The 9926-nt window shown below is 53.5% G+C and overlaps 2 protein-coding genes across 2 annotated transcripts in view; one reads left to right on the top strand and one right to left on the bottom strand.

Moving 5' to 3' along the window:
* Positions 1 to 5596, top strand: ankrd34a (ankyrin repeat domain 34A). Its single transcript, XM_008430580.2, has 2 exons — positions 1 to 968; positions 1766 to 5596. The coding sequence occupies exon 2, from the start codon at positions 1843 to 1845 to the stop codon at positions 3436 to 3438; it is 1596 nt and encodes a 531-aa protein (XP_008428802.1). The 5' UTR covers positions 1 to 968; positions 1766 to 1842; the 3' UTR covers positions 3439 to 5596.
* Positions 5597 to 5843: 247 nt separating this feature from the next.
* Positions 5844 to 9926, bottom strand: part of iqgap3 (IQ motif containing GTPase activating protein 3) — a 33037-nt gene continuing 28954 nt past the window's right edge. The window contains exons 24-37 of the mRNA XM_017309351.1: positions 9639 to 9802; positions 9331 to 9555; positions 9124 to 9264; positions 8916 to 9000; positions 8416 to 8648; positions 8209 to 8341; positions 7575 to 7677; positions 7347 to 7470; positions 7187 to 7274; positions 6900 to 7112; positions 6669 to 6832; positions 6463 to 6588; positions 6281 to 6389; positions 5844 to 5985 (exon numbers count right to left, since the gene is read on the bottom strand). Coding sequence (XP_017164840.1) covers positions 5872 to 5985; positions 6281 to 6389; positions 6463 to 6588; positions 6669 to 6832; positions 6900 to 7112; positions 7187 to 7274; positions 7347 to 7470; positions 7575 to 7677; positions 8209 to 8341; positions 8416 to 8648; positions 8916 to 9000; positions 9124 to 9264; positions 9331 to 9555; positions 9639 to 9802 — 2022 coding nt within the window. The 3' untranslated portion in view covers positions 5844 to 5871. The remainder of the gene's footprint in view (positions 5986 to 6280; positions 6390 to 6462; positions 6589 to 6668; positions 6833 to 6899; positions 7113 to 7186; positions 7275 to 7346; positions 7471 to 7574; positions 7678 to 8208; positions 8342 to 8415; positions 8649 to 8915; positions 9001 to 9123; positions 9265 to 9330; positions 9556 to 9638; positions 9803 to 9926) is intronic.

Raw genomic sequence — 9926 nt, 5'->3', positions numbered from 1 at the left:
GTCCCTCAGTCTGTCTCCAGTCTGTCCTCCTCTGCGGCTCCAGTCCAGCAGGGTGTGTGTCACTGTGGGAACCTTCTGCAGGAATCCAGATCTGGTTGCCATAGAAACTGGGATTCTACAATAGCAACACTGTGTGTGTGTGTGTGTGTGTGTGTGTGTGTGTGTGTGTGTGTGTGTGTGTGTGTGTGTGTGTGTGTTCTGCAGTATTTTATTTTTAACTCCAGCAGCTCAGTGATCAGGTTGACTCTCCATCAGTCCGGCGGCTCCGGCGCTTTGTGACATCACCAGGTGATCCATGACCTGCGTTGTCCAGGTGACCTCCAGGTCCTGATTGGATCCTGATCCTCCTTCCAGCTGATTGGATCTGGACCAGAACTTTCCCTCCAGGGTTCCACATCCCGGCTGAAATCTGACTCCCAGAACCTCTGCTGGCGCTGCCGGCTCCAGGTTCTGGTTCTGGTTCTGGTTCTGCCACCGGACTCCTGGGTCCACAGCAGGTGTTTAACTCCTCAGTTCTTCAGGCTGCGTATCAGAACCCGGGTCAGAACCAGAACTGGGTCCAGGAAGACCTGAGTCTGGCCCCACGCTGCTCTYTGCTTCACCTGGAGGTCCAGCTTCAAACGGGACAGACGATCCGATTGGTCGCGTGYCGGTGGTCAGGTGTTTCTGCTGCTGCCTGCGCCGCCCCCTGCTGGACGCAGAGGGAGCTGCAGCTGAAACTGCAGTTCTGAGTTCTGGTTCTGAATGTTTCCGTGCCTGGACCAGAAGTCTTCGGCAGGCACCAGGAAGTGAGTGTTGCTATGGAGACAGTAAGGCTGCTTCCTGATCAGCTCAGATCTGACTGAGCTCTAAGGGTTAATTAGGGCTGGGAGGAAGAGGAGGAGGAAGAGGAGGAAGAGTCGCGCAGCGGCTCCGTCAGTCGGTCGGAACCAGCTGAGGAAGAGGAGGAAGCCGCTTCTTCAGCTGCGGTAAGACTAGCCTTCCTCCTTTTCATCGTCATCTTCATCACCCCCTCATTGTCATCATCAGCTGCAACAGTGGGCGCGTGCCCGAGGTTCTGCTCGTGCAAATGTTGAAATGGTGATGAAGAAGAAACACCGTCCATCTCCTCCCTGTGTGAGTGTGAGTGCGCGCGCTGCTGCGGTCAATTCACGCGCACACGCTCGTTCAGGCGCTGGGTAAATATAGAAAGTGATGCGTCAGAGTGGCGCGGTGACGTAGCAACGGTGACGCCGCATTCCTTCACAGCTTCATCATTAGCATCATCATCATCATCATCATCTGGTGGCCGATGAACACACGCAGGACAGGGCGCGTGTTGACCCGGATTAATTCTCCCAGTCTGACCAGTAAGAGACCAGTCACGATCGGTGAAGACAGTTACCATGGCAACACCCGTTGAATGGATGGTCGGTTGGATAGTTTGTTGGATGAATGTTGGATGGATGGATGGACTAACTTTGTTCTGTAATAAGCAGAAGAAGAAGAAATTCTTTAGTGTTGTTAATTGGCAGAGCGCCCTCTGTGGCCGAAGTGGGAAGTGCATGACTTGTATCATGAGATCAGCTGCTCAGACATTCAGAACCATCATCTCATGATGATGATGATGATGATGATGATGATGATGATGGATCTGCAGAGCAGCTGGGATAACTCCGGCATCACCATCTGATGATGTCACAGATCATTCCAACCAATCAGACAGCAGCAGTCTTCTCTGTCTCAGAAGATGTTCATGTCTAAGTGCTGTGTCTTTCACCTGCAGGTCATGTGACTTCAGAGAGGATGTCTAGTCTTGAGCGAGCTTCCAGTGGACGGCAGGTGTAGGAGAGGCAAAGGATCATGGGAGATGGAGCGCCCTTGCAGACGGAGGGGAACGCTCTCCTCAAAGCTGTGTTCCAGGGAAAGCTGCGCCTAGCCCGGCTGCTGCTGGAGGGCGGAGCCTACATCAATGAAGGCAATGAACGAGGAGAGACACCCATCTCTGCCGCCTGCCTGGGGAGCTATGACGACCCGCAGACCCGCCAGAGGATGGTCCGCTACCTGCTGGAGAAAGGCGCTGACCCCAACATCCCAGACAAGAGCGGCCGCACGGCGCTGATGCATGCCTGCGCCGAGCGGGCAGGGCGAGAGGTGGTGACCCTGCTGCTGGAGAACGGGGCAGACCCCAGCCTSAGAGACTATGCCGGTGCCTCCGCCCTGGTCCACGCCATCAACAGGGGAGACCGCGACACGCTGCAGGTGCTGCTGGATGCCTGCAAGGCCAAGGGCAAGGAGGTGATCATTATCACCACTGACACATCTCCATCGGGCACCAAGAAGACCAAGCAGTACCTGAACTCGCCACCCTCGCCTGGCATCGTGGACAAATTATCCCCTGCTTGCATGTCTCCTTCAGAAGTGGAGATCGGCACTGCGTCACCTGCAGGGGACAGGACCAATGGCAAGGAGGGCATCTTCAGCTTCACGCTCACCTCGGCCTTACCACTGCCTTCGGCTCGGCCTCCAGGTGAGAAGCGGCCCCCCCCTCGGAAGCTTCTGAAGAGGCTGAACTCAGAGCCCTGGGGCCTGGTGGCACCCTCAGTGCTGAGTGGAGTTCCTCCAGACCGGCTGGACCCGGGTCTGGAGGAAGAGGGCAGTAGCGACCTGAGCAGAGCCACCGCCGAGATGAACGGCCTATCTATCTCGGAGCCGGTCCAGAATCGGCTGTCAAGACGACACAGCATCGAGACGCACGACCCCTGCTCTCCCAAACCCATCGACCGGTCCTGCTCTGAGGACTGCACTGGCCTCTCTGCCACGTCCTGGGCCGACAAGGTGCAGCAGCACCAGATCCTGTACCGGAGAAACACCGCCCCTGAGCCCCAGGAGAACGCCGGGGGGCCCGGGGCTATCCGGCTTCTGGTGCACCCTAAACTGAGCCGCATGGAGCACTACGAGTCTGACACTCATCTTTGTCCAGAGTCCATCCCTGGATCGCCGGACTCTGGKCGGGTGTCAGTGGAACGGCGACGGTATAATGCCTCCCCATTGTCCCTGGTGACCAGCTCATCCAGGGAGTCTCTTGAGAACATCCCCAACTCGGTGTCACCCATCACCGTGCGCCGTCGGCCCCCAGGTCTGCTGGAGCGCCGTGGGTCCGGGACGCTGCTGCTGGACCACATCTCCCACACTAGACCCGGCTTCCTGCCTCCTCTCAACATCAACCCCCACAGACCCATTCCTGACATTCGCGCCAATGGAAAACCCACCTCCCCCGTTCACAGCGGACACAAGATCCTGGTCCCCATGGCCCCGATATCTCCCAAGCGGGGCCCCGAATTCAAGATGAAGAAGAAGTTGATGAGGAGGCACTCCATGCAGACAGAGCAGATGAAGCAGCTCTCCACCTTCCAGGAGATCCTGGCTGAGAAGGTGGTTGAGTCCAATGGGGACTGATGACAGGAGGSAACAAAGCATGATGGGTAGCTGCTGAGTCCTAGCTGACACCAGGTCCTGGTGACTGAGGTGAGCTTTGTTTGACACCATCTGACTGGATCAGTTCTGTTCACTGAGGTTTGGGCCGAAGTGACGGTTCTGATCCAATGGGATGTTCCCTGCGGCTGTCAGAGTGGTACCAGTTTGGAGAATCAGAACTTTTCCCCATCTAAAACATCAACTTGGAGGTGCGTTTGATTCAGAGATGGTCCTGTATGACGACATGKTGGTGCTGGGCACTCGACAACCAGGCGGATCCTGAACCTCCAGGTGGGTCACAGGGAAGAGGAGGTTCTGATTGGAGCCACACAGTGGCCCCTACAGGACCAGAACCTTTCAGACCAAACCCTCTAAGATCCAGCCAGTGGCCAACCCTGGGTTCTGGTGGCATCTCTGCTGAGGTGTGGGGTGAGAGGTAGGGATGGTCCTCTAAAGACACACCACCCAAAGCATGGAGAACTGAATGAACCTCCTCTCATCACTGTATTCTGGATCAGAACCGGTCCTGTAATGTAACCGGGTCGATTTCTCTGATGTGGATGATCTTCAGGACCTCCCCTACCAGGATCAGCGCCTGCGTGGCTGCAGGGAAGGTACTGAACTGCTCAGAACCAGAACTCTGGTCCAGGTTTTCTGCAGATCTCAGCAAGAACCTGAGGAGTGTCTGATGCAGGCGAGGTGAACCCTGACCCCTGAGGACCAGAGGCACTTCTGGCACAGAACCAAACTCTACAAGAACTTTTTCTTTAACAACCTCAAACCAAGACAGAGCAACTAAACCCCAAAATCAACTTGATTTTGCTGATAAACTCTCTATAACCGGTTCTTAAGATTTCTGTCTTTATTTTTATGCAAACTTGTTTAATTCTGCATTATTTCTGTCTAAAGCAGTCAGTGCTGCCCTCACTAGGTTGAAGGGTGGCTACTGCAGCTGATTTTTCCTGTTGATTCCAGCTTTACGTCACTCAGCTGACATCACCCTCATCCACACGTGGCTCCGCCCACTTTGGTGGTATTTTCATAATTTGTCAGGGGGCGGGGCTTTGCTGTCTGTTAGTTACATTTTAAATTTGCCTGAAGGTGGCGCTTTTGTCCTGCTGAGCTTCACGAACTGAATGATGCTGATGTGCAGACTGCCCCCTGGTGGTCACAGCAGCGACAGCAACAGGCCTGCAGGTTCATGGATCTGTCAGTTTTCATCTGCAGCTCGGTAAATTAAAACTAAATCTCTTATTTTAATGATTCAACTGAAAAAATTTACTTATTTTACAGACTTATTCCAGATTGATATCAAATAATCTATGTTTGAAGTGTTTCAGTTAATGTAGATGTTCTGCTTTAGTTGAAACCTGAAATTCAAGTTCTGAGAAAATCAGATCAGACCAATAAAGAAATATTCTGAAATGGATGGAAAACTGAGTGGAAGGAAAAAGTGTGAGGACCAAATCCTACGAGGTTTTAGAGACGTTTTCTGATTGGCTGTCCCTGCAGGACTTGGTACCAGTTCTGATCGCTGTGGTTCTGTAAATGTTTGGTGCAACTGATTCTCCTCCATGTTCTCTGAAGAGGAACATGGAGGATGAGGGACAGGAAGCTGCTCTTCCTCACTCCTCCAATCTCTGGAGGACAACCTGATGCACCGAGGTTCTGATGAACAGAACCCGGTTCTTCCACAYCAACGATTAGAAAATAAAACGCTGATTTCTGGGTCGGGTCAGAAACTTGCTGAGACACAAACCGTGAAACTAAAGACGTTTATTGGAGATTAAAATATTCCTTTAGACAGGAAGTGACATCATAGTTACAAATCACCACTCAAAAACAGTCATCACTTAAGTGACCAATGAAATCTGCTCAACTGAACTAAGCTCCGCCCACACACGATTCTGCAGGAACTGGATCAGATTTTCAAAATAAAGCTTCAGCTCGCATCCGGTGTTGGCGTCTAGTAGCTTACACAGATAGGCACGTAAGAGGAGATGGCTCACTCTGATCATAAAGTCCTCAGATGCACCAGTGGATAAAGTGCAAAGATCAGTGAAAGCGGGATGTATTACTATGGATCAAAATAATATAGTGTGATCTAAAATAAAGATATGCGTTTGGGCAGATGACTTACTCTGCTTAAAGTTTACTGATATGGAGTGTTTAAAAAAACGCTTGAACAGATGGGAGTAAAACAGAGCTCTCACTCTGTTATGTACTGAGGTCCATTWTAAACAGATAGTGTAGAACAGATGTCTCACTCTGATACATACTGAGGCACATTTAAAACAACAGATAGTAGTGCAGAACAGATGTCTCACTCCAGACAAAATGGCAACAGGTGTTCATTTAGTCAAGCAGTGAGACACCAGACAAAGATAGGAGTGAGAAGAGAGAGTATTCATTGGTTTATTTTTTGAAGAACTTCTTGTTGAGCAGGAAGATGAGCAGATTGACGTTGACTTTGGCTTTATCGAACATCTTCATCACCGCCACACCCTCGTACTGCAGCTGCAGCAGATCCTGGGAACAAAGCACAGCAGCTGGAGCGGGGCAGGTCCAACAAACCAGAACCAGAACCAGAACCAGGCAGGGCCTGAACTGGGTCATTATCACTCCACAACAAAAATCCCAAAGAAAGTTAATATTTCAGAAACTTCTGTTCAGGTTAAACGTCTGTTAACATAGTTGTTGAAACTCGTTAATCTATGAATCGTAAAGAGATTCAGGAAGTGAAGAGGTTGTTCAATCTGAGATGTTTTCCTAATGTCAGGCAGACCTGGCCTGTGTTCTGGTTCCGACCCGGTTCTGCTGGTACCTGATATCGGAGCAGGAAGTCCTCCATCTGGACGCCCAGGAAGCGGGCGCTGACGCTGAAGCTTCCCGTCTCTGGACCAGGTGTGATGTCGAAGACGACGTTCCTGAACCTGGAAGAGGTCAGAAGGTCAGTGGTGGTGATGTCATGGTGATGTCATGGTGATGTCATGCTGCCCGCCTCACTGTGTGGCCGGCAGGTCCTCGATCTCCAGCAGCACTCCCTTCTCCTGCAGCCGGGCGGCGCTGTAGCTCAGAGCAGGAAGCTTCTTCTTCCCTCTGCTCTCTGCTGCGTTCCTATTGGTCCCTTTGCTGCAACAGAACAACCGATAACGGCGCCGTCAGGCCCTGAGAACCAATCGGATCTCTGGAAGCGCGGCAGGTCGTCTCACCTGCCGGTAGTCAGGTTGTCCAGACAGGAAGTGATGTAATGCCTGTAGAAGTCGACCTGCTGGCAGTGGAAGCTGCTCTTCTCCTGCAGGCGGCTCAGAGTCTGTTGCAGCTTGTGAAGCTCCGCCCTCCGCCGCTGGCGACACGCGCGCTGCTGCCGGATGTCCTGGAGGGACAAGCCGGGTTCAGTCTGGGCCAAAACCGGACCAGGCCGGTTCTGGTCAGGCCGTTACCTTGGCAACCATCTGCAGGAGCTGCTCCTCGGCCCGCGGCGGCCGCAGAACGCCGAGCGCCTCCAGGCGGCGGAGGCTGCGTACGATCTTCCTCTTCTTCTCCTCCAGGCTTAGGTTGCCGTTGGCGACCAGAGACGGGTTCCTCTTCATCTTCTCAGGCGTCTGAGCGTCCTGCCGTGCCCGGCGCTGCACCAGCCGATCGTGACACACTTCCTGTTTGGAAACAGAACCCGGTCAGGCGAGCGTCGCGCGGTCAGGCGAGCGTCGCGCGGTCAGGCGAGCGTCACCTGGTCAGGTGAGGTCTTTGTTTTCAAGATGTCCCTCAGAGAGTCACCTGGCTGAGTCCTGATAACGTCGATGATCAGCTGCTTGGTGCTAAAACCAGAACCACAAGTGAGCAGAGCAGAACAACGTGCTGACCTACCTGGACAGGTGAGGCAGCGCTACCTGAGCAGCAGTCCCCGGACGTCCGGTCGGTCTGAAGAGTCGTCAAAAACATTAAATTTGTTGGTGAGCGTCAGAGAAACTTCCATCTTACTGAACTCTGACCCTGGATCAGCTGATGCCTCCCCTGGGGATCAAAAACTCGTCACACCAGGCGCCAACACCTGGACACCTGGGTCCAACATCCTAGTTTACACCTGTACGGTACTATGCTGCAGCAGGTAACGGTACCGTTGAGCTCCTGCAGGGAGGGAACCGGTCCGAGGTCATTCAGGATCAGCCTCAGTGGGTCCGACGGGTCGGGACACAGAACCTCCTGGTGCTCCAGCAGCAGCTGCAGAGATGGAGGCAGCAGGTTCAGGAGTTTAATGTCTTAAAGCGACAGTACGTATGAATCCTCCAGGAGCCATTTTATAGCCAGAGTGTGTTACATATACCAGACATGATTTAAAAGAAATTCAACTTCATAGTTTAATATCTTGAAATTGGGCTTCTGTCTCTTTAAGAAGCTGCTACTCTGACGCTTCACCTTCAGGAAGTCATCACAACAGTGTTTCTCCATGATGCCGTTTGCAACTGGACTGACTGGAAACTGCAGCCAGAGGAGGAGCTGCGCCTCAAAGGCGGGGCTAAGTCCAGGTGTTTAGGCGTGGTCTCCATGGCGACCCAAATGGTTTCTCAACCAAAGGATTTCTCAACATGAATGAAAAACCCCAAAACAAACAAACCAAAGCAACACACCCGGGCCGTAACATGATGTAGAACCTCTTGGTCTTACGGCTAGGCTAGCCTCGGCTCAGTGGCGCGTCCCCGGAACCACAGGAACCTTCTGGGCCCAAAGAGTCTGGGTTCTGCTGCGGCTCACCTTGTGAGTGTTGAGCAACTCGCTGACGGAGATGTAGACGATCGGTCTGTTGACGATCAGCTGCTCAGAGAACTCGTCCATGCTGAACCGCTCCTCTGGTTCGGGAACGTCACAGACGCTGTGCAGGAACTTCCTGTCCAACAGAACACGAGCGGCAATCAGCAACGCCTTCCCTGACCTTTGACCCAAGGCTGCTGGCATCTGTACCTGAACCTGCCGTGGGTCTGGGTGATGTACTGGTTCAGGATGCGAACGTGGTAACCGTCTCCGTGGAAGTGCTTGTTGGCGGCGGCGTGCTGCAGCATGCGGGCTACGGATCCCAGGATGTGGCGCTGCTCCGGCTGCAGGGCGGATCCGGCCGACCGGTCCACCACGTCGAAGCCGTCCGGAGCCACGATGGCCGGATTCATGTAGCGATAGTACACCAGGTTTCCCACAATCTGCAGGGAGCATCCCGGTTAGAGGTTCTGCTTGGAGGGGAGCGCTAGACGGACAGACAGTAGAACTAAAAGTCTGTTCTAGAAATTCATCGGTGCCACATCCTGAAGATGCTTCTGGCCGTGTTCAATCCAGACCAACCTGAGCTGAACATCCAGATTTTGTTCTGAAGGTTTGATTATTCAGTACTGAACAGATTCAAATCCAAAGAGGSATAGTAATGATCCAGTCAAACTGGGAGCCACTGGGAGCGTCCCAGTACGACTCACCTTGTAGAGCTCAGCCTCACTGGCTGCAGGGAACTTTGTCTTCAAGGCGTCTCGGAGAACCTTGGCTGTGTAACGTAGGCCATACCTGCCATCAACAGAGACCAGCCATCAGAAACTGTTCGACTCAAACTGTCCAGCAACAATAAGTAACAGGATGTCCGGCTGTGGGCGGACGCCGACAGGAGAGAGCAGGAAGTTGGGGACCTACGGGAGTTTGTTGAGGTTGGAGGTGATGGCTTTGAGGACGCGGTCCGTCAGGTTCTTCAGGTTGATGATGGCGATGTCGATTCTTCGTTGGACTTCCGGATGGGACAGGGCATCCTCCGCAGAAACCTCATAGGGTAGAGAGCTGAAGGGACAGAGCCGGTCAGGTGAGCCCCTCTGTGACCTAATGACCTTGTCCTTGGCGTCTCACCTCTTGTGTCCGGTCTGGGTCTCGGTCTGGTTGATCCAGGTCTTGTACACCTCCAGCGGGTCGGTTCTGATGCTAAGGGTTTGGTCCAACAGGATGTCCCGCAGCGCCGGACCCAGGGAGTCCCGCAGGGCGTTCTGACCGCGCGCCTGCCGGTAAAAGTTCACCAGCATCTTGATGACGGTGGGATTCCCGGTAATCACTTCCTGCGGCTGCTCCACCTTCAGTCTGACATCACACACAGGTGTGTCCAGGTTCAGAGTGACGTCACAGCCTTGAGACAGGTGCTAGATGACATCATAGGAAGTTACCTGATCTCGTATCGGAGCGCTTCGGTAAAGAGCTGCAGCAGCAAGAAGGCGTCTCTGCGGTCGGAGCCGTAGTTGAACAGGCTGAAGACCAGCATCTCCACGAAGCAGGTGGAGCGGCTCTGCGGCATCAGGAAGATCACATGGGCCAGGTAGAGGGGCTGCGTCTGGAGCAGAGCAACACGCTGTTACACCTGCAGCAGGCAGAGCAGGCCGGACTCACCTGCAGCAGGCAGAGCAGGCCGGACTCACCTGCAGCAGGCAGAGCAGGCCGGACTCACCTGCAGCAGG

The sequence above is a fragment of the Poecilia reticulata genome, linkage group LG16 (assembly GCF_000633615.1).
Source record: "Poecilia reticulata strain Guanapo linkage group LG16, Guppy_female_1.0+MT, whole genome shotgun sequence".
Classification (NCBI taxonomy): Eukaryota; Metazoa; Chordata; class Actinopteri; order Cyprinodontiformes; family Poeciliidae; genus Poecilia; species Poecilia reticulata.
Note: the sequence above shows the minus strand (reverse complement) of the source record. Positions and strands in the feature narration are given on the sequence as shown.